At 38.9% G+C, this 24,360-nt stretch overlaps 1 protein-coding gene across 9 annotated transcripts in view; it reads right to left on the bottom strand.

The window, feature by feature from the left end:
• The window catches only part of LOC146481156 (atrial natriuretic peptide receptor 1-like), an 82,302-nt gene extending 61,751 nt beyond the window's left edge, over positions 1–20,551 (bottom strand). The window contains exons 1-4 of one of the 9 annotated variants that reach the window (XM_085108798.1): positions 20,369–20,551; positions 20,102–20,212; positions 11,190–11,311; positions 220–908 (exon numbers count right to left, since the gene is read on the bottom strand). In XM_085108798.1, coding sequence (XP_084964924.1) covers positions 220–883 — 664 coding nt within the window. In that variant the 5' untranslated portion in view covers positions 884–908; positions 11,190–11,311; positions 20,102–20,212; positions 20,369–20,551. Of the gene's footprint in view, positions 1–219; positions 909–10,047; positions 10,352–11,189; positions 11,312–11,463; positions 11,662–20,101; positions 20,213–20,368 lie in introns of those variants that run through there. The other 8 variants (XM_085108802.1, XM_085108799.1, XM_085108803.1 and 5 more) reach the window with 8 other exon arrangements.
• Between the last annotated feature and the right edge of the window lie 3,809 nt (positions 20,552–24,360).

Raw genomic sequence — 24,360 nt, 5'->3', positions numbered from 1 at the left:
ATGACAACTACCTCCCTAGAGTTAACAATAGTGCTTCAATCAGACCATTATTATAACCATAGACAATAAGACTCAACTTTACGAGTCGGTGACAAAAATTATATCATGAATGATTGGTATTGTAATACCGGTAACTTAAACTTTTTTCCTTCTTACCCAGACATGAATTCACAGCTATGAAAACACAATCCAAGGATATCATAAAACTGGTAAACTTACCTCTTGCTTTACTTGCCATGGAACTGACCATTGATTTAATTTTATCAACATCAGTAACACCTGGATCAAAGCTGCCAAAAAAGGGGACAGAAAACTTCCCATCCTTCTCCAGTGTGACCTTTGCTGTATTAGCAATCTCTGAGAAAACGGTTTCTGTTGAGGCCATAATGCCAACTCGATCCCATTTGTATAGTGTCAAAATGGCTCCCATCAGATCTCCCAATCCAGTGTAGGTACCAACTGTGCGTACAAAGTATGGATACAGGAGCTTGTCTGATAACACAGAGGCAGTGCATCCGAAAGATATCATGGGAATGTTCCAGTGGGCTGCTATATAGGCACCAGGGACACATCCCACTGAACAATCGGGACCAATGTATACATCGACTCTAGGGTTTTCTTTTGTATAGTAGTCAACCAAAATTGCAAGGGCGCTTTTTGCTTCACATTTGCTATCCCTCATCACAAAGGTTAGGTTGTGTCCTTGAAGCAAGTATGGGTCATTGTTTACTTTATCCATGGCAATTAGGACCGCTGGTGCCATCCTGTAACCACCTGGCCATGCACTACCAGTTAAGGGCATAAAAACCCCCATTTTGATGTCTCTTGCATGAGACAAATATACAAAGCAAAAAATACTCCCAAGAAATAGCACTGTCCTCATTCTCTTTTCATCAGACCATATGCCTCTGCAAAGAAAAGAAAATCATTGTAAATAATAAATATGCATCCTAAAAATTGACTCAAAAGTTGTGAGAAGAATAGATGATATCAGCCCATGATCTCTAGAAATAAAAAGACCAATTAACGCAAAAACCTCTGCTTATAAAAACCTTCTAACATAATATCATTATGTCATGCTACATATCACATGTACACGCAAAATATATTGCAGATCACATACTATTTACGATCCTCACCATCATTATGTTGCATACATTTTGGGCACCTGGGGAATGGGATGGGGCACAATTGCCACACGATAAGTTATCCCCTGGAGCTCTCATTCTAGTATGTACATGTATTCCAGGAAAATTGTGTTTTTCTGCAGTTGAATTGTTGCCACAATAACCATGATGATCTCCAAAATGGCCTTAAAGAATTGCCTGACAGTAGAGTTATAAAGACATCTGGAACTTGCCCATATCATAAGAATAATAATGGAATTGAATATAACATTCATTTACTTGAACAATGGATGAAAGACGTGCAGTGTTCTGTCAGCTAAGATATCATGCCAGTTGGGAGCTGGTCATATTGTGAAGTTGTATTATACAAGTAGTACATATTTGAACTGTGGATGAAAGAATTACAGTCGACTCCCAATAATTTGAACCCTGCTTACTTGAACCAAAATCAATTTCCCCTGGGTTTTTTTCATACAATTACTGTAATTTTACCCACAGTAACTCGAACCCTGGCTAACTTGAAGCAATTTTCATTTCCTTTCAGGTCATGTTCTATTTAATTTCACCCTCAACAACTCAAACCGTGTTTGTCAAGACGTGACAGGTCAAAACAAACAGAACTGTAGTCCAAAACATTGAGTATATTTTGAAGCAGCCGTGAGTACTTTGTCTTTGTTTGTAGTTCACAAAAGGTGTCAGTCCAGTTCAGGCTTTGCTGGTTTAGGGTACATTTAACTTCAGCGTATTGTGGAGGTTGATTCTTTGATTCTTTCAAATCCAATCTTAAATAAATTTCAAGGATAATCGATAGTAATAAATTACTTCAGTAGCATCAGGGCATATTAAATAATTATTTCTCAAAAGAGTAAATTGCAGGAACCCTGGAGCAGTAGCGTGACGTTCTCATTAAAATCTGCAAAGTTCGCAGTACCTAGTCTTCTCTTGCTGCTTTCTTACTTTGTTTTGTTTCACATTATGTTACGTTCTGATTTATAATTTAGAAATTAATTATTGTTCCATTTTCACTCAACTTCTTTGCGATTAAATTTGATTAAAATGTACACTATATGCATAGAAATCCACAGTAAGCACCGTTTATCCCTCATTTCCAGTCATTTGTTCTCAACTCCTGATAACTCAAACCTTTTTCGATGCCCATTGAAGGTTCAAGTTATGGGGAGTCGAGAATTTTCTTTTCCCAGCTGCTTAAGCAGCATACATACTGGTCTCTCAATTTTAAATGATAAGAAATACTTCAGTCTGTAATCTTTCATTGTCTCACGCACACTTTAACAGAAAGAAACCCTTTCAAACCTCCTTACAATTTGTTGACACCTTGCACTGTTTGCCTTGTATCCCTCACCAATGTCAGATTACTTGGCATCCGACAGGGTGTCTAGAAACCTAAGACCTAAGACCTAAGACCTGAGACCTAAGACCTAAGACCTAAGACCTGGAAACCTAAGACCCAGAAACCTAAGACCTAGAAACCTAAGACCCGGAAACCTAAGACCTGGAAACCTAAGACTCAGAAAGCTAAGACCTGGAAACCTAAGACCCGGAAAGCTAAGACCCGGAAAGCTAAGACCTGGAAAGCTAAGACCCGGAAACCTAAGACCTGGAAACCTAAGACCCCAGGGCTGTCATCTCTCCCGGATAATCCGGGAGTCTCCAGATTTTGAACCGTATCTCCCGGTCTACAGATTTATGTCTGTAATCTCCAGATTTTTAGCCATCTCTCCTGGTCTCCAGATTTATGTCTGTAATCTCCCGATTTTGAGGCTGACCTCTCCAGATTTATGTCTGTTATCTCCCGGATAATTGACGAAATTAACTATTTGTTGTAGACTTGAAAATGGGTAGCGTTGTTTCTGTTACTGAATTTGGCCTCAATGGGATGCCTCTGTAAGGCGCTTTGTTATTGCTTGGCAGGGAAGTCATATTCTCCATATTTGAAGACGTGTGAGGTTGATAGCCCTGAGACCCGGAAAGCTAAGACCCGGAAACCTAAGACCTGGAAACCTAAGACCCGGAAAGCTAAGACCCTTGTTTTAAAATGTTTTTTTTTTTTAATTTAAATGATAACTTTACTTCAACTTTTCACACATGGATAACTGCTTTGCTGAACGCCGGGTCCTAAAATTTCAACAGTCCCATTTTCTTTTGGGTTTCCTCCATAGTTACAGTCAATTAACGTCACGCGTGACCAGTATTTCCGAGAATGAAATGAAGATGTTCAAGATTATATTCAAATGCCGGACATTACAATTTCATTTTCTCGGAAATACTGGTCACGCGTGACGTGGATTGACTGTAACAGAAAAAATATATTCAAGATACTTGGGAAACAATAATTGTTATTGTTATTCTTAAAACACTTAATGTAATGTAAAGAAACGTTTATAGCCTTATACCGTCAATAAACTTAGAAAATATCTACGGGAACCCTGAAACCTCGTTGGCGATTTTCAAAACTTCGTTCAAATTTTTTTAAACACCGTTCACTCAAGATGTGATTGACTGTAATTTTGTTTCAGGAAGATGAGAAGGAGCAGGATTCCGGGTGGGCTGTGAGTGATAACTGCCCTCTTAGTTAATGGGTTGTTTATCAGAGAATAATACACGTGGGAATATAACCGGGTCAAGCTATTATTAATAATGATTAAAACTATTTTAAAAAAATTATTTCCCTTCAAGCCGACTCCTATTGTCGCCTTCTTTCATTTTAATCACAGTCAGTCACTGTTACGATTGTACAAAGAAACAAGTTTTACTTTCTGTGCTTGTAAATGCGTAGTTTAATATCAACAAGTCTTTAAGACTTGCCTTTGGTCTTTGTAAAATAAAGCATCAAAGTGCGGTTGACATCTCTATCAAATGAACAATTACACGCTCTACACTTGGAATAAAAATTACTGCAGAATAGGATATATCACAACTCAGTTAGAGTGGTAATTGATACTTACAACGACATAACGTTTATATGTTTCACTACTAACTTGCTTTGCAAATCCCTGACGCTGAAAGAAGCATAACAGGAGGACCAGTATTTCCGAGAATGAAATGAACATTCGAATTGCTCTTTGTAATGTCCGGCATTTGCATAAATCTTGAACATGTTCATTTCATTCTCGGAAATACTGGTCACGCGTAACTATGGAGGAAACCCGAAAGAAAATGGGACAGTTGAAATTTTAGAACCCGGCGTTCAGCAAAGCAGTAATCCTTGTGTGGGAAGTTGAAGTATAATTTTCATTATTTCTTTAATTTAAAAAATATAGCGTTTTAAAACAAAGGTCTTAGCTTTCCGGGATTTACCTTTCAAGGTCTTAGGTTTCCGGGTCTTAGCTTTCAAGGTCTTAGGGGTTCTGGGTCTTAGGTTTCCAGGTCTTAGGTTTCCGGGTTTTAGCTTTCCAGGTCTTAGGTTTCCGGGTCTTAGGTTTCCAGGTCTTAGGTTTCCAGGTCTTAGGTTTCCGGGTCTTAGGTTTCCAGGTCTTAGGTCTTAGGTTTCTAGACACCCGCATCCAACAATTAAAGGTTTTACTGAAAGAATGGCATTAGTTGATTTTTTGGCCAAAAAGTGAGAAAATGCTCCAATCTTGCCCAGTTTGCTCATATTTTGGGGTTCAAATTAATTAGCATCTATACATGCTTATGCCTTAAAGTTGAAATTGCCACTGACTGGTTTAAGACAGTATATCTGATTCTCCCAATGAAAACACACTGTTTAAAATAAAAAATCAAAGGCTCATGGACCAACTCTAACTGAATAGAGGTAAAGCCACAGCTACACGAGCAATTTTTTGCGCTCTGCAGGTGATGCGATTCTTTCAAATTTTGTCGCGTGGCCAGCGCGAGATGAAAATCGCAGGTGTAGCCACCCTCGAACTGGCGACGCCCTGGTCTGAAAAAATCGCAAGAAAAAAGTTGTCAGAATTAAAATTTTCGCGACAAAATCACAGCCCGCGCTTGTGACGCGACTAAAGAGTATTTAGCCAATGAAATTTCCATCGGAATTTCATGGTAAAATCCCTGTTCCTTTCTCCTTGCAAGCCACGGACAGACCCGCAATGACCTTTTCTTTTCTTCTTCCTTCATTTGCTTTTTATTGTCAAGAAGAATGCAAATAGTGGATAAAACAATATCCTTGTCCAAAGGGTCATCCACCATGTTTGTTTATAGTGGCCAGGTCTCTTGAAGTATACGATTCGCGCGGCTTTCAATTTATCGCCAAACTCGCTAGAATTTGTCACTCGTGTAGCCACCCTCTCGCTCTGGTGACACGACAAAATTTGAAAAAAATTACATCACCTGCGCGAGCAAAAAATCGCTCATGTAGCCGCGGCTTAATGCAGTACTCGCATCAAACTACACTGCAAGGATACATGGATGCCATGCAGGAATGAAGTGTGACTTGAAAGGTATAAAGCATTGTTCGCATTGTGTTTCGTAGGCCCACTGAATCAAAATAATTATAAATCATATTTATCCCCATAAAGGCTTAATAAGTGGCTTCATTTTTTCCATATTAATGCTGCATTCTACATAGCTTAGATTTCTTAGCCATTGTCCTTAATGAGATTGAGCTCCTTGAATACTTTGGGTCCTTAAACTTTTAAGACATTTTATAAGTTTTGTATTTTTGAAGTAATGTTTAAAACACGAGCAGCAGTGTTTTATCGGGATTCGCCTCGTGGTTTTAGATGCAATAAAACATGTGCTACAAGTCTTGTGAACGTTGGAAATTAGCATACGGGACAAACATTAAAATGCCACATACTAATAAGGAGGAGGTTTTATCCGATATTATAAAATAGCCAGGGTCAAGCAAGCACTGTGATTGGTCAAACTGAGTTCTGTATAACTCCACAATGCACGAAGCATATGTATGGTGCATACATTATAATTGTACATATGCACGGAGCACACGTCAGATTTTTTGCCTATGAAAAGTCTGAGAAATTCAGAGACAGAATGTGCTGTCACTCCAGCGATTCGCAAAGAACAGTCTCTTGTACTGATGTTTCCAGACTTTTAATTAACTTCAACTTGTCTCTCAACACCTTAAAACTTAAGTTTGACTTGAAGTTAACTTCTTGAACTTGAAAAAAAAAACACAGTTTGACTTTTTACTTGATTGCGCTGTCGCATGCCCTGTCGTGATTGGTCGTGATCGGCAAGAGCGCGCGCTATTAAATTACGCGTTATCTCGTGTAAGGAGAAACTTGATGTTGATTCATTAAAATTTGCACTTGTCTGAGGAGTTGCGATTGTTTATATTTTATAAAAGAAATAAAAAACTTGTTCCTCGTGCATTGTTGAGTTATATAAGCACTTGGGAATTTTTAAGAACACTCCAGAAGTGCAGAGAGGTTCTTAGAAATTCCCGCGTGCTTATATAAATCAACGATGCACTCAGCGCGTTTTTTATTTCTTTATAAAACCACTGCACATGATGTTTTATCGACCATTTGATAGGTCAATGGGCTTATGAATTATTAGTGAGTTTTGAAGTAAGTTTAAATTTTGAACATTCTTTGGTGCCTTTGGGGTGACTGGCTTTCAAGGGCAAAAAAGAAAAAGAAAACAAGAGGTTTCAGTGTTAGTCTCAACGTAGAGTTGTACCTGAGCCCTCCAACTATGACGGCATGTACCATACCACTGTGCCACATATGCATGTCTGCCTTTTTAGAGATTAATTTCATATTTACCAATTATTTCCAGTGTCAAACCATCTGGCCTTGGCGCAACAATTTTAACAACCAAATGACTTCAGACCACCAAAGAAGAATATGCAAAAGAGCAAGGAACACCCTCAGACATTTCTCCATCATATTTTCTCTTGGACGACAATCTTGATCTGCTTCAGCTATTCAACACAGCTCTTTTCTCACCAAAATAGACCATAAACTGCCATTATGTACATAATGTTACTTGCTCAATACGCACAACAATTGAAAGCCCTGACTAAAACGATCTAACATTGTTGTAAAACATTTTTTAGTTAAAAAAAAAAACATAAAAATACGGGAAGCGTTGCGATGATTGCCGCTGTGCATTAGCTAACTTTCAGTGATTACATTTGTTCTGGTGAATGGATCTTATCGCTCACACTGGACGCCAAATGAAATTTATTGCAAAGATTAAGTTTTAGTTTGCTATTTTAACCCTTAGCCTTTCACCCACGGAATTGCCTTGAATCTTTAAAGTTAATTGAATGGGGGTTTTTCATATATATTTTGCAGCCAGAGAAAGAAATGAATGAAGTGTTGGGTTCAGCTGTATGTAAATTCAGTGTTACATCCTCATCTTAAGCCGCAGCCACACAAGCGATTTTTTGCTCGCGCAGGTGATGCAATTTTTTCAAATTTTGTCGTTTCGCCAGCGCGAGAGGGGGGCTACACGAGTGACAAATTCTAACGAGTTTGGCGACAAATTGAAAGCCGCGTGAATCGCATACTTCAAGAGACCTGGCGCTTTAAACAGACATGGCGGACGGCCCTTTCGGACAAGGATATTGTTTTTTCGCCTATTTGCATTCTTCTTCTTGATGATAAAAAGCAAACGAAGGAAGAAGAAAATTAAGAAAAGGTCAACATGGGTCCGTCCGTGGCCCACAAAGAGAAAGAAATAAGGATTTTACCATCAACTTCTGACGGAAATTTCAGTCGTTAATATCTGGGGTTTCCCGAGCTATTGCGGATGACGAGGCTTAGTTGCAGGGTGGCTTACACGGACGCTATCTCTACGATTTTGTCGCGAAAATTTCAATTCTGGCGACTTTTTTCTCGCGATTTTTTCAACTGTCGCGTCGCAATTTCGAGGGTGGCTACACGTGCGATTTTCATCTTGCACTGGCGACGCGACAAAGTTTGAAAAAATCGCATCACCTGCGCAAGCAAAAAATCGCTCGTGTGGCCGCGGCTTTATTGATTACGTTTGACACCGAAGGGAGATTTATAGCTCTGCAGAATTTCGTATTCTTTCAGTCAAGTTGTTTCGTCCGATAATTTTCTAGGGTAAGCTCCTTTAAAGGTTTTCATGTTTGTGTTTGATGTTTGCTGAAAAGAGTAGCTCCGCCTATCGAAGTGTAGTTGCCTCTCTTGCAGACACTCTTTTGGCTCGTCACCCAATCTTTCCTTCCTGACAAAACGAACCAAAAGAGCATCTGCGAGGGAGGTTAATCGAAGTCAAACTTTTGGATAATATCCTTCCTGGAAGGAAAGTTACCCCTTTTTTTCGGCCAATGGAAGGAGTTAGCGGACAACACACCTACTAGCTGTTTTCTTTTAAAAATAAGTTATTCGTTAAGTTGATTTTATATCCTTGTTTTTTGTCCTGTAATGGCGGCTGATGGTGAACACATGCACCATAGGTTGACTCATGATTAATTTATGTTTTTGATTAAATTCAAATTAAATTGATATTAAGTTAATAACCCACCGACTAAGTGACAAAAACCCCACATCGCGATAACTCGTTCATCATGCATGCGCACATTCACGAGTTTTAAAGGGAGTAACAAACTTATTGTTCCACAATAATTTTTCTAATTTTCTGTTTGAAGTAGTACAGAGTTCTGTTAGAGTGCTTAATATCACTCACAACAAGGAAAGCTAGAGGGGGAGATTATATCTGGGGGTGGGGGGGGCTTTTAATTGGATGTATTTTTGGTTTACAGGTAGATGGGTGTCAGTTTAAAGTTTATACATCAGTTGAGTGTTCTTCAGGCTATTTCTCTTAATTTTGCAGTCCAAAAAATGTGTATTTTAATTGAAGGAGGATAGAAACTCAAGTAAGCTGTGAGAGTATGTCATATTTGCTGAAATTTTACAGGCCATCAATGGAACCATGGAACAAGCAGGTGAGTGACATTTCCCCATATTACAAAATAACTCATTCATTGCATATGTAAGCAGTCACAAGTTATTGAAAAGGGAAAATGCTAAACACTAAACTGCTCTATAAGTGGAATTTAAAGGACTAAAAACAACAAAATTGACAAAATGACATGTACTGTGATGCACTATTCACAATTTTGTATGGAAAGCAAGGCTGGTTGGTCAGAAAAGACTGCGCCAAACCAGGGAAGAGCATTGAAGGTCATGCTAGAAATTATATACAGAGATGCCATCTCTCCCGCTTTTGGCGGGAGACTTACGCTTTTTTGCCTCGTCTCCTGCTCTCCCACTTTGGTACATAAATCTTCTGCTTTTCACGTCCACTATAAATGGTGAGTACTTAGTAAAAAATAAAACAGTTCCTCCTTGTCTTTTGGTGTCACACTCCCACTAGATAAGATTGAACGCAGATTGTGCCTTTCTTTTTTCTGTTGAACCTAATGAAATGTTGAAATTACGGTGAGAGGGTGAACACCCCTTTCCCCACTGAAGCCCTAAATATAGCCTTGATGCCACACCCCTCGGAGGCTCTTCGCTGTTGCTGACATGGTTTTGCTGGCTGCCCCTGAAGATTTCTAGATGTCTCCCGATTTTTGTACTCCGGGGCTTGGCAGGTACGTATATCTGATTCCCACTGACGCCGAGCATGACCACGTTCTAGAGCATTCAGTTGTTGATATAGCATGGATATTGCCAACATCACATACATGTGTTAAATATAAGCAAGCTTATACAACAAGACAGTTGACAGAGATCGGGATGGCAAATTGCAGTCCTCGGATCGTGTGACTAACATGACAACTAATGACACGTTTTTTTAACATAAAGGATTCAATTAGTTGTCATGCTGCTCATGAAAAGACTTTTGCCACCCTCTTCCCTCAGCCACCTCCACTGAAAATGCGCCCACCAGAGGCTTAGCTGAAACAACGAGTTCTTTTGTTTTGTCGTTGGCACATTTAATTTCACGCGTGCCTATGTTTTGAGAAGGTTGCAACCGAAATGAAAGAAAAACTTACCCATAGCAGCAGTGATAGTAGTATTAGTAGGTGATTTCACAACGAATAATCAACCTCATCTCCATTACTATCCAAAGTCACTTGACCTTTACCAAAAAAGTACAGCTCTTCCCTGATCCACTAGCAGGCTGATACACAGTCAAGTTGTCAGTGAGTTGTCTTCCATCGACCTTGTAGCGAGCCCAGAATAGTTAATGGCTCGCCAAAGCCTCGTAATTAAACCCTTTTTCACGGCCTGGAACAATGTCTCGGAAACCTCATCAACCACAAAATAGGTCGCCATCGTTTCCATCATCCAAATGTTTACGGCTAGGTGTTGGAACACCTCAACTACAGTATGTTGTAGGGCTTTCCGAAGATGTGTTTTACATGAAGTAGTACATCATTTGCCGCCAAAACGATGAATGGAAATTCCAACATTCTTGTGAATTTTTAAAATAATCTTTATTACGCTGACACCCGACTAAACAATTAAGCTTATTTAGGTTGACTTGTAGGAAGACTACGGTTGCCCTTTTGAGGCCTAGAATTTGCAATTTAACATGACTAATGAGGACGCGGGTGAAATTCGATATCTGCTCCGGTTTTTCAGCCTTCCACATGTATTAGGAACCTAAAGACGGCCTGAAGGTAGACTTATCCTCTAAACAAAAAATTAAATTGAATACAGAAAACTAAACTAATACAGAGCTCGCCAGGTAATGTTTGCATGAAGATCACATCCAACGCTCCGCTTCTCGAACTCAGTTTAGTTCAAAAATCATGTGACTGATTACACCGAGAATAGGGTAAAAGGAGAATTTTCTATTTCACCTATCCAATAAGAAACGAGTTTTTTGAGATTTTTGTTGAGAAGCGGCCATAACCGACTTTTTCAACAGTGAATAAAGACAAACAACGAGACAGTTTACCTAATTAAAAACCAAGTAATTAGCGGAATTAAGCGAGGAAAGACAAAAGTTTTAAGCAGACTTGGAACGTGTGATTACCCATTAGGGACGTAAACCCAGTGAGTCCCTAGGATCACTTTCAACATTAAGCTTAACTTGGCTTTATTTAGCAAAACGAATGAAATGCAAACGATTTTTGTCATAAATTTTTAAAAGCCTCTGGTTTATGTCGTTATTGTTCTTTATTCTTACCTTGTTTTCCTTCGCAAATTATCGTTTGAAAGTCCTTTCAGATTCTCTGAGGAAGAGAACGCAACAAAATATCACTTTGTCCGGAGAGTTTGAGGTTGAGGTGATTAAACAATTGGCATCTGCTACAAAAATGAAACAAACAGTAACAGGAATATCACAAACATATTCAGATCAAATACTCTCTGAGCATTTGGCGAAATTTTTTTACTACAAACGAAAAACAAATATGGCGCACGTCATCGCAGCATCTCTGAGCGAAGCCTTCGCAACTTACCCAACTTTGAGTGAACGTCACGGACAAACTTAAAACTTTACTCCAGTTTTGGCGATGCCCAATTTTTTACTTCTTTAGGATGTGTAAATTTGTGGTGTTAACCTCGACAGTTGTAAACATGAGGGAGAAAAAAAACTTCAATTTTTTTTCAAACAAGAAAAACTGTCTTTAACCCAATAAGAGTGACGCGAAATTCACTTACGCCAGAGACAACGCCGCAGAGAACCAGCTCAAATCTCATTGGTTCTTGCATGATATAACGCACGCTCATTGGCTAATTCAAACAGCCTGTTTGACACGATTCCCGCCATATTTAGACGTTCTGCAGAATGTAAGGTTTAGGCAGATTTGAACATGGGATGTTCTGGGGGAGGTTCAGAGTTCCAGCGAAACAACTAGCTAACAGAACTGACTGTATTGAAATTCTGAGATGTGTACATCGAATTAGTTCAGTCTCTGAAAAGGACCCGCTGTCAGTTGTAAACTTAAAGCTCAATGTCAGATGGCGCCGGTATCCGCGGGGAAGATCGAAGGAGAGGGTGGAAAATCCATAGGAACTGGACTTCGCTGATGATTTAGGATGAATGAAAGAATGAGAACATTTGATGTGGTATGTAGTAACCGAGAAAAGTCCGATAGACAAGTTTGTTGTATGCGACGAACTGATGTTAAGTCTACATTCTGCAAATTGGTTTAGCCTTCTCCAGGATCTTCAAAATGTTGGCCACAGGCCAGCCTTGGCTGCGCATAGCCGTACATACACACAGCGTTGAAACTTGCTCTCATAACTCAAGTGTCTTGTCAAATAAAGGCTTGTGAGACAGGAAGAAAAACTACTGGGTAAAATTTGATGGGTTTTTGAAAAACCCATCAAATTTTACTCGTTGCATGATAATGTCCCAACTGCTGTTAGAAACATTAACGCCATCATGAGAGTTCATGTTCATTGTTGGTAGCAGTCAGTTTTTTAACGAAATTAACCTCATCTCTTGCTCATTCTTGCCATCTATGATTTTCCTAAAAGGGCTTATATCCTGTGAAACCCAAGTACAGCCAACTCCCTTTATTGCGGACACCCTCAGGTCCGCAAGTTATTAAATGTCCTTAAAAGCGAGAGTCCGTATAATAGCGGGAATTTCTTTCAGTCAAGCGTCTGTAATATATTTTTGCCGGGGATTTAGCTACTGTCCATATTGTTGGTGACTTTCCATATTATCGTGATATCCGTCTAGCAAGGTGTCCGCAAGGCGAGAGTTGACTGTACACGTTTTATGGATACGACGAAAGCTAAAATGGAGAAGCCTTTCCCGCCACTTTTAAAGCACAGAGAGACCAGTGTAGCTTTTATAATTTTATAATTTTTATAATTTTAATTCCAGTTCAATGAAAATAGTTTGTTGTGTAAGATTAAAGTAAATTTTGTTGAACTGCTTCGATATTTTAATGCAAGAAATTAATTTTTCTAGAAACGATAGTTCCCTTTTCTGATTACTAGCGTTTCTAATATAAACCTCGTGGGTCATCTATTTACTATAATAGCCATCCAGGTTGCACAAAAACGAGCGCGGTGACCCCCATTTTTTATTGCATTTTTGTAATGCTCATAACATGGTCATGAACTGGACCAAGTCTTAGACAATTTTAAATACTCCTTCTTTTTCAGCGGAATCACCTTAAACTTTTTTTCCGCATTTTCTGTACAATAACAATTCAAAAGCCATTTTGAAGAAATTTAAGCACGCGTTTTGGTTTATGATGAAAATTAAAAAAATGAGAATGGAAATTGTGCTTCTTTGACCACTCTTTTGCCCACATTTTTTTTATTTTTCATTTTGACGCAAAACCCATGCTTGAATTCCGGGAAAATATGATGTTCTTTCGAATTGTATTAAAATCCAGCAACTACAATTATCTCTCGAGGAGAAAAGTTCTTTTTTCGCGGCACCAGAAGTGGTGAGCGAATTTTCAGCGGCCTGGTACCTAAGCATTGTTGGCCAGGCTTCTCCAGCTTGTCCCTTCCCAGTTAGCACCTTGGCCGCGCTTTGTTCGGTGTGAGTACGCAATAATTTTGCCGGTCTTAGCATCGTGGACGGTAGCTGAGCTGTTATTCGAATAGTGGCCGCGAGTCAGATAAAAGCCGTCGAACTGGATGTGCAATGATGACTCATCTCCACGTCGAACTGCTTCAGTTCTTGCTTCTTGCACGCTCCAGTCCGCGATCCTTTTTACTAACGGTGCAATCCATTCAATGATATGGATCCACTGAGTGGGTCTTGCCCATTGACAAGGAATAAAAGAGCAACGAGATTACGTATTGCAGATCTTGGACGAGTTGTGGCTTTAACGACAGGAATGTTACTCTTTAAGTTGACTTTTTTACCCACATCGACTACACTCGAACTCGAACTCTTCAACTGTGTTTTGTTTTACCGAACAAATTCGAATTCAGTTTCTTTTTCACAGTCACAGTGTTGTAGATTACTTAGATTACTGTTAACTAGGTTCTCAAGCGAGGTTGATGTTGTAAGGAGAAGTCGGTCCATCACAAGTTTCGAGCTTACCATTATCAGTCAGGTTTTCTATCGAGTGGTTAGCATTTTTGATGTAAGAATGAAATTCTTGAGCTAGAGCTGCTTTCAAGGATAATTTACAAGCCTCCTTGCTCACCGTCTGCTGGTCCATGCTGTCTTGGGAGAGTGGTTGCAATTAAGTGGCCTCGATAGCTTCGTTTATTTGTGTTATATCTAAACAGTGGAGTTTCTCAGGTTCCGAAGGGCAGTTTCACGGACACAGGTTCACAGGGTCGCACAGTTTTATCGCAAAAGACGTCAGGGAGTTTCGGAGCGGTCAAAAAGGCCGCGAACTCAGAGTTTTCTTTGAAGTTTGCAGGTGATGATAGCGCAATACTAACTTCAGTTTGTGTCTCCGCATCTTTGAGATTTCGATTCCCAACCGGCTGACACTGGAAATCTTGTACTGTCACCTTTTCGAGATTTCCCCATCGACATGCAGCCATCGCTGCGGCTTTCTGTTTACGTCCGTACGTGGATGACATTTTCAAGCAAAACACTCAAGTTTCAAAAATAAAGGCACGACTCTCATGTTGTAACCGTAAAGCAGAAAATTAATCAATAAAAATGTAAACGAAAAGTTTTTCTTGTGTTTGTTGCAACGAGGTAAAAAAAAAGGTACCGGCGACTTGAATCGGCGACGCCGGGCCGGCGCCGAAAAAAGCGCGCGAAAAGATTTTGGCTGACCGGAAGTGAAATTGCACTTGGGTAGCAACCGTGTAGCTTAGCAACGACCACCCTTAATGTCAATTATAGGCAAAAAAATCTATTGTTAGAAAAAATCGCGCCACCCTTCACGTTCACGTCATAAACCAGTGCGGATACACGCAAATTTGCGTGGGGCTACTACAATGGAAGAGAAAGTCCAGTTCGGTTTCGACAAAATTATATAATTTTTAAATCCTTTGGATGTGAAACTGATAACATTTTATTACCCTGTACATGTTTTAAAGTTCCTCCGTCTGACCTTACTAAACTACAGCTGTAAACTAAAGCATTTGAGGCAACTCTAGGGAATTCTCCTGGTTGAGTAGAAAACAACAGTACAATATAAAAATATTCTCCGCAATGCTGTTATCTGTAAACAATTTTAAATTGGTGGTAAGTCCTTGAGGAGAAGAGTTAAGGCCATCGTCTCAAGCGTTTTCTACGCGCTCACTGGCATGAATATATTTATTCTGCGCTTCCATCAAATTTTGTATAAACTGTCATTTTACGAGTTATGGGTTTACGTTATTAGCCGGACATAGTCTTTGCGAAATGCCGAGTGCCTGTAAAACAGTTAATGGTTAAAAGAGTTAGAGATTACCGAGCGATAGGCTCCAAAGAATTGAGTTTATTTGCAGAAATTACATAGTCAAGTTAAAAGCTGCCAAATTGAGTGGATTTCTTTCACAGATTTCACAAATTTTTCAACATCATTCAGAAGTGAATTTCTCGATTATTTCTTTTTGTCGAAAAGCTTACTGCTTCTTGTGACGGCTGTTAGCTTACTGCTTTCAAGAAGTATTACACGTAAGATTAGAAATTAATGTTCATTCGTTTATTAGTTGTTGATTTCTATGGTCATCGTAAACACGTTCTTATCTGTTTTCAAACTCTTTCTTATTTCAAGTTCGCAGGATAAATTTCCTCTGGTAAGTTTCCTCAACATCAAACTAGCAACTTAAACATCAAAATAAGCTAATAATTCGCAAAATGCCTCCGGCAGAACTTAAGAACTGAAGAGGTGAAACCGCAAAACTACTAGCAGACAAATGACAAGTTTTCATGCATGTCCGCGAGAGTGAAAGCAAATATTAAGCCTAAATGACAGAAGAGAATTTTTACCTTATTTTGAAGTAGGTATCTTGACTAAAACCCTGAAAGCAATCCAAATGTTTCAACTCGATGTCGGTCACAGTCAAATGCATCCTCCACGGTTTTTTCTTTTATCCCGGCATCAGTAATAAGCTTTGTTTTTGTTTTTTTTTTATCACTTATGTAACCAGTAACTAGGGATCTTCAGTTTAGCAACGACGACGGCAACGGCAACAAGAACGTAAAAAAAGCCAATAGGCTTAATAACCAGAACAACATCTCTGCACGTGCATTACAATTTTTGGTACATTTCTTTGCTGTCACTGCATGGCTAGGATGTGAGATTTCCTGATGAGACGTAAACATACGAAGAGGAATTTTTCTTCACTTCTCTTTCTAAAATTGGGTGCTGTGTCGAAAAGGTATCAATTGACAGAAGACACGGAAAGTTGGAAAAAGCATATTGATCACATGACTCTCACAGTAGAGTCAAAAAGGCGCCAAAGCGGTGGCGCCGCGTGCGTTGCTACAGTTGAATGAATGAAAAAAGCTTACACTTTACGAATATGTACTCAGACACGTAACTTTAGTGATTTTTTTATTAGCTGCTTTCTGTCACTTTTGCCAGTATGATATGGTTCAAACAGTAGCCGAAAAATGTCTAAAGTTCAGTTATTTGTTGTTGGAGAAATGCTAAACAGTTGTGGAAAGTTATGATACTGCAAAGTTGTTACGCAGTTTTTGCAACCTCCATATTGTGCTCTGTCAGCTTTCATTGTTTTCTTGCTCATGTTAAACTGGAAAAAGAGCTTTTTCCTGCTTGGAATCAAGTTCTGTGGCCATGCAAAGGAAGAAGCAAAACAACAACCGGCTATGTGGATGCGGACTTTCTAACCAGGAAAAAAATACCCTAAAAAATTATACCAGCTTTATACCTTCTCACATTCATAAAACCGCAGCCGGCTCAGTCGTTTGGTTCTGGAAATGATACTAAGGCCCTGCAAACTGATTTAAACAACTTTGTTGTTTGGTCAGAATCACTAGCTCTAAAGTTTAACCATTACAAAAGTGTAAGATACAGCGAATTACTAGGAAGAGGAATCCTGTCTACTATCCATGTTCTCTTAAATGGTACAGCTCTAGAGGATACTACGAAAGGTCTGGGTGTCTGGATTTCAAGTGATCCTAATCTCGTACCCAGATCTCAGTCGTCGGTTCGGGAATGTCGCCTGACCGTGGGAGATCTGGGTACGAGATTAAAGGGATCCCACATGCCCAAAACAAGTCCACCGTCATAAGATAGGGTTTCCTTGTGGTGTATCAACAACATTGGTACACATCAAGGGGTTTACCTAAAACCCAGAATCCGGAATAAGAAAAATGAAAATTCGTTGACATGAAAATTTCAACGAAGGTTAAAGTCACTTGGGAAACAGTTCTTATAGCGGCGTGAAAAATTATAATATCTGTCAGGAGCCCAGTGAAATTTTCAAAAGTATGCCCAAGACTTCAATTGCTACAGTTAAGTCTATGGCGTTAGTATTCTAAGGCAGTCCCTTTAAAGTGTAAAACTTTAAAACACACCAAAACCAACGACACCTATCTATGTATTTTAAAATCAAATACATAAAAATCAGAAAAGACTTTCTTTTCTTTCTTTTTTCTTTTTCTGTGTAACTTGCCGTATGCTGATTGGCTTGTGAGTAGGGGAAATTCGTTCTTTCGGAAGAGCTAGGGGCGAGAGATGTGTACGATTGGTGGTATTCTGACAGGTACAGTAGGCAAATTAACGCATTCACGATGGTGACGATGGAAATATATCTTTACACGTGTCATAACATTGTGACTAACGTAAATTACGGCTCAGCAATTTTTTGGGCATAAGGGTGGGAATGGGGCTTAAAATATTTAGACTTATTACCTCTAAATCAAAATCAATAGATCTACGGCTTCTAAGGTATCTGGAATTAGAGGATATAAAATAATTTGTTATCTACATCCTGCTGTTGTGATAACTAAATTATGGGAAATTGTTCACATGTTCCTGAAGTTCTTACTGTGTTTCAAAGAAGGCCATCGACATAAAACGTTTCCTTTGTACCAGCAGCTCGACACTCTTTTGAAAAATCGTGGATAAATGAATACATGCATACATGACTGAACGTAGGAATGTATGCCGGCAGGCATGACAGAACCAGAAGCGAGTGAGTGAGTGAGTGAGTGAGTGAGTGAGTGAGTGAGTGAGCGAAGGAACGAACGAACGAACGGACGGATGAGTTAATAAATGAATTAATAACTTTGCCCGCTGTCTATCCAGGGTCGGTGCCAATTCGAAGCTTTTTTTTTTAGATGAAATTTAAGTCACCCCTATACCGACTTATTTCAAGACTTTTTATATTATTATGCAAAGACAGTGAGTCTTGCGAAGAGTTGATGAGTGATAAACGCGACACTGACTCTTTTCTCTAGTTACCTTTCAGTGTCTCTCTTCGTGCTATGGGGAGGAGGAAACGTTAACGAGTAGGAAGAGGTGTGGGGGTATGAAGAGTACGTTTGAAGATTCCAGAGTGGCTCAACTGCCTCAGCAATTGAAATTTAAGGCAAACTTTTAAAAATTTTACTGGGCTTCTGACTGATATTGTAATTTTTCAAGAGCTATAAAAACTGTTTCCCAAGTGACTTAAGCCTTCGTTGAAAGTTTCATGTCGACGAGTTTTCATTTTTTTTTTTTTTTTTTTTTTTTGGATTCCGGATTCCTGGTTTTAGGTAAACCCATCCACTAGCAGGCTGATACACAGTCAAGTTGCCTTCCATCGACCTTATAGCGAGCCCAGAATAGTTAATGCTCGCCAAAGCCTCGTGATTAAACCCTTTTTCACGGCCTGGAACAATGTCTCGGAAACCTCATCAACCACAAAATAGGTCGCCATAGTTTCCATCATCCAAATGTTTACGGCTAGGTGTTGGAGAACCTCAACTACAGTATGTTGTAGGGCTTTCCGAAGGTGTGTTTTACATGAAGTAGTACATCAATTGCCGCCAAAACGATGAATGAAAATTCCAACATTTTTGTGCTTATCTTTATTACGTTGAAACTCGATTAAGCAATAATTTAGGTTGACTTGTAGGAAGACTACGGCTGCCCTTTTGAGGCTTAGACTTTGCAATTTAACAGAATAAAAGATAACTGATGATGTCGCGGGTGAAATTAAATTCGATATCTTCCCTACTAGAAACCTAAAGACGGCCTGAAGGTAGACTTATCTTCTATACAAAAAATTAAATAAAATACAGAAAACTAAACTAATAAAGAGCTCGCCAAGTAAAAGTTCGCATGAAGATCACATCCAACGCTCCGCTTCTCGAACTCAGTTTAGTTCAAAAATCATGAGAATGACTACACTGAGAATAGGGTAAAAGGAGAATTTACTTAATTTCACTTATCAAAAGAAACGAGGTTTTTTGAGATTTTTACTGAGAAGCCACCATAACCGACTTATTCAACAAGCGAATAACTTTATCCAGTAAAAAATCACTAACCAGATGTACAAATATTACATTTGGGAAAGTTTACATTCCTTTCTATGTTGTTTTTCGTTGATTTATGGTTTATAGGACAGCTCTTAAAATTTTCCACATTATTTTCTGGATAGCAATTTACCCAGTGGATAATGTGAATATCCACTCTTTGGTGTGCGTTTCTCGAAGCTTCCGATAACCGCTTACTGCATGGGCCCGAAAAGATATTTTTCAAACTTGTCCAACGCCGTGCTGCTTAAAAGATTAGTTTTACTTTTAAATTTTTTAAATACCTTGGTCAGAAAACAACTCAGTTTGCACGCTTTTATAAACCATGTATGGAAAGCTTCCTATCGAAATCAGCTTCTTTACTGAGCTCACCTAATATTAGGTTTACAAAATATATCATGACCGCCGGGAAACTACTTTATTAAATAAGCAACATTTGTACAAATTTCTCCTTTATTCGTTATCTTGAACGGTCCTAGTCTGGTTAACTGAAACTTTTTCATTTCCTCGCCTAATTCAGCTAATTACTTGGGTTTTGGGTTGAGTTGTCTCGTTGTTTGTCGTAAGCTGACGTAAACCCAGTGAGTCCCTAGTACTAAGCTTTAATCGCTTTCAACATTAAGCTTTACTTGGCTTTATTTAACAAGACGAATGAAAACTGCCCTAAGCTTTGCAAAATATTTTTGTCGTAAATTTTTAAAAAGCTTTTGGCTGGTGTTGTTATTGTTCTTTATTCTTACCTTGTTTTCCCTCGCAAAATATCGTTTCAGGATGTCCTTTCAGATTCTCTGAGGAAGTGAACCCGACAAAATATCACTTTGAGGTTGAAGTGATTAAACAATTGGCATCTGCTACAAAAATAAAACAAACAACGGTAACAGTAATGTCAATGACATATTTTCAGATCAAATACTCATTGAGCATTTGGTGAATTTTTTTTACTACAAACGAAAAACAATATGGCGCACATCATCGCAGCATCTTTGAACGAACCCTACGCAACTTACCCAACTTTGAGTGAACGTCACAGACAAGCTTAAACCTTTACTCCAGTTTTGGCGATGTCCAATTTTTCACTTCTTTAGGATGTGTAAATTTATGGTGTTAATCTCGTCAGTTGTGAATGTGGGGGAGAAAAAGCTTCCTGTTTTTTCAAACAAGAAAAACTGTCTTCAACCCAGTCAAGTGACGCGAAATTCACTTACGCCAGAAAAAGTGCCAGCTCAAATCTCATTGGTTCTTGCTTGACGTAAAGCACACTCATTGGTTAATTCAAACAGCCTATTTGACTCGATTCCCGCCATATTTTGACGTTGTGTACAGTGGGTACAGTGAGGAACATGTTCTGGGGGAGATCCATCGTTCCAACGAAACAACTAGCAAACAGAATAACAGTATTGAAATTTTGAGATGCGTACACCAAGTTGGTTCAATCTCTGAAAAGTCCATTATCTTGATCCACGGCTTTCGCACTTTTAACGGACTCCCGCTATATAGAGAAAACACTGTCTAAATACACACACAAAATGGCGTGGCGCAAGATGATGAATTTTTACATTTAGGTTTTGGGGGAGTTTGGAAAGCAGATTTGAAACAGATGCGTGGATGTTGTAACATTGAAATGTGCAGATTACGTCTGGACGAAATCATGTACAGGGCACGTTATCCCTCTGATATTATTGATTCACTTTTGAAAGATAATGCGGCGTTCTTTTACAATATTTAAATTTGTGATTTAAGTCGAATTTAAGTTGAATTTTGGGCATGAATTTTACATGGATTGTCCTTAATGATGAACACTTCGTAAGTTTATTGCAGGTGCAACTTCCGCTCACAGTTCAGAAAAGTACCAAAATAAAGAAAAACAACACTGCTTCTTTCATCCCCTACTCATCTTCAATAAAATGGATAAAGAAGAAAAATGATGGGGTCTTAGTTTTCGTAATTGCGAAAGCTTGTTACGAAAACTAAGACCCCTCCGGAAAAGTGACATCAGATCAAGAAAAATAAAGGAGGGGATGGAGGAATCTGGTCTCAAAGCTTCCACAAAACAGCTTTGTCTGTTTAAATTGTTTTTGCATTGTAATATTTTATTACGAATACCTAATCCTAAAACCTTCATTAAAAATAATCAGCTGACCTTGTTTTCGCTACGTATTACCCCCTCAATTTTCTAACCCCCCCCCCCTCCCCTCCCACCATCCAAAAAATTATGACCCTTTGAAAGTCCCATCACCCCCGCGCATTAAATTATGCGGCCTTTCAATACTTAACTGCACTGCGGAAAAAAAAGGCAAACGCAAATTTCTTCAAGCCAGCTAAAGCGGTCAATTACTTTCACGTCGTGTCCATAAAAAGAGGCAGAAAAAAGCCCGCATTGTTTCATATTCTTGTGATTCACATTATCATTCATAATGTATATTTTTTTTCGTTTTCTTTAAAAAAATCTCCCTCACAAAAGCACCTTTTTATGTTAAGGGATAAGTGTTAGTTAAACTATTTTTTGCCCTTTCTCCGTTACATTTACACCGGCTATTTCTTTTTTTCGTTTGTCAAAAATTATTACCGTTTTTATATATTATGTATTATTCAAGTTATAAGAATAAATATTCTAAAACCATATTTTTAGCGTGCACTTATCACCTATTGTCTTTCAGAGCACTGTAAAATGCATGCGATTCCACCAGAGTTATCAGTCAGTTGAATAGGAATTCTAATAAAAAGACAAATAATTGCCCTGGCGTGCAGGAGTGCACGAAAATGAACTCTATCAAATTTAGCAGTATTCGGGTTTAAAAAGTTATTCATTCTCGCTGACGGTTGAGTTCAGATTTTGGCTTGAACAAGAGTGATCGAGTGCGGTTCGATGTCGCAACGAATCTAAAAGGTACGTACCAGTAAATCGGCCATCCCGTTCCGTGTGATCTACCAGAGACCGATAAGTATTTTTTGTTATCCAGTTTTGGAGGTTTAATATTGAGTACGTTATTATGTACGTTGCAGATTGGCGGTGTTCGCTTTCCATCTTGGATTTCGCTGGCGTTCTTTGCAAGTGTCCTTGTTCTACTGAGACCAGGCAGCCACACACCACTAGACGCAAATGACACTCAACATCGCTGGACCAGTTACCGATCGAAGTGAAGTTTTTACAAACAACTTTAAGCCGAGGAGCGGGAGTAGTTGTGACGTTTAGTGACTCGATCAATCCAGACAGAACACTGAGAAGGCGTAGCGGCCTCTCTTCGCCTTCAGAGGACAAGAGGACCGTCTTCCTAATAAAACATGGTACAAACGTGCAGCCTGCCTCAGGTCTCTTATTTGTCAAAACATGACAGATTGGAGCGTAATGCACATCAGCAAGTTTTCTCTCAATTAAGAGTTTCTTTAAGAAAAGTGTTTGTTCTTGTGTCCTTAGATGACCAATTTCTCTTTGGAGGTTTTTAATTCGACGCGTTTTTACTCGTGTGAACAGTTACTAAATATTTTGTGTGCCATGTGAAAACAACACGCAAGAGAAAAATTTACTAAACCTAAAAACAGACAAAACAAAATAAAGGCTCATAAACATAGCTAAACTTACTAGTGTGCAATACTTTGACAAAAAACCCGAATCAGTGTGCCGAATATAGTTCCGGAAAAGTGCAGGATAGAATGACAAGTATTTTTATCAGGAAAGACCTTGGCACGGATGGATGGAATCCGTTTGCACGTTCAGTATTTGTTTAGGCCGTTTTTTCTAATTTATGCTTATCTTGTACCTTTCCTTATTTGCACGCTATTTTACTGGTCTCTTGATAATGGAGTCACGATGACCCCGAAACGTCGAGAAGCAATAAATCTTTCCTGGTTTTTTGTATGCCTTTGCTTCAGCAAATCCCTCTTGATCAAAAGTATTTTTATCAACGGAGAAATTAGAGAGGCCACCTCGGCTGTCATTAATAGATAGAAAATAGGGTGCTGTGTAAGTGCGGCTAGGTCAATTCATGATTTTATAGATAAAATTTGCAACATTTTTTCTTCAAGATGAAAAAAGCTAGATGAAGAGGTAATTGATATTGGGAGAGAGTTTCAGATTTTGGGACCTTGGTAAAGGACTGTAAATTGCTTAAGGTTTGTGCGATAAGAATGCGATCGATAGTGGTTGGCTGTTCAGGTGCCATAATTATTCACTTGGCTACTTGTTAGAAACAAATTCAGAAAAATTGGAGGTAATAATTGATTTTGAAATTGTACGCAGCCCAGGCGTGCGTTTGTCAAAACTCCCGAGAACTTTTCGGGCCCGAAAACATTACGGGGCGCTTTACGGGTGTTTTTCTCGGGTCCCCAGAAGTGTTTCTCAGAGCACCCGAAAGTGTCCCGAATTGTCTCTTGATATTTTCGGGAATTTTTTCGTGTTAGAGCTGGAAAGATTATTTTAGAACACGGTTTTTTTATAGTACAATTTTAATTTTTTCCAGTGGAAAACTGTAACTGTATTTGTAAAATAAATTTACGTGTAAATGCTGTTCCTAAAAACAGATTTCAGCGCAGATACTACTGAGCTAACTGGTTCACAACGTAAAGACTGTATGGTTTCTATTTTAATCATGACCTTTCAAATTCACCGTTGTTGCAGTTCGTCAATGTTTCCATATATCTGTCAAACTGTCAAGAGTTGTCAAAGTTTCCATGATACTATTGGCTACTCGTTTGAATGAACTGAAAACGTTGCTCGCAAATCCCCCAAAAATAAAAACGAGTCAAGGGATGTTTTGGTTTTGAGCAAGTTTTAGCGTCCTCGGATACCGCATTGCCATGAACTCGAAATTTCGAGGTGGAGGCTGATAATTATATAAGAAATAAGTTGTACTGCAAGAAAATGGCTTATCACATTTGCAGCTTAGCGTTGTCCGATGAAAGTTTTCCAGAATCAGACAAGGTGGGTATCTTTCATGTTTTTTTAGTTGTTGTTTTTTATTTTCTTTTACGAAGTTGCTGTACAACCTGTTTGGCGAATACT

The sequence above is a fragment of the Pavona decussata genome, unplaced genomic scaffold, assembly GCF_977016875.1.
Source record: "Pavona decussata unplaced genomic scaffold, jaPavDecu1.1 SCAFFOLD_51, whole genome shotgun sequence".
In the NCBI taxonomy this organism is placed as follows: domain Eukaryota; kingdom Metazoa; phylum Cnidaria; class Anthozoa; order Scleractinia; family Agariciidae; genus Pavona; species Pavona decussata.
This window is presented reverse-complemented; position numbering and strand designations above follow the sequence as displayed.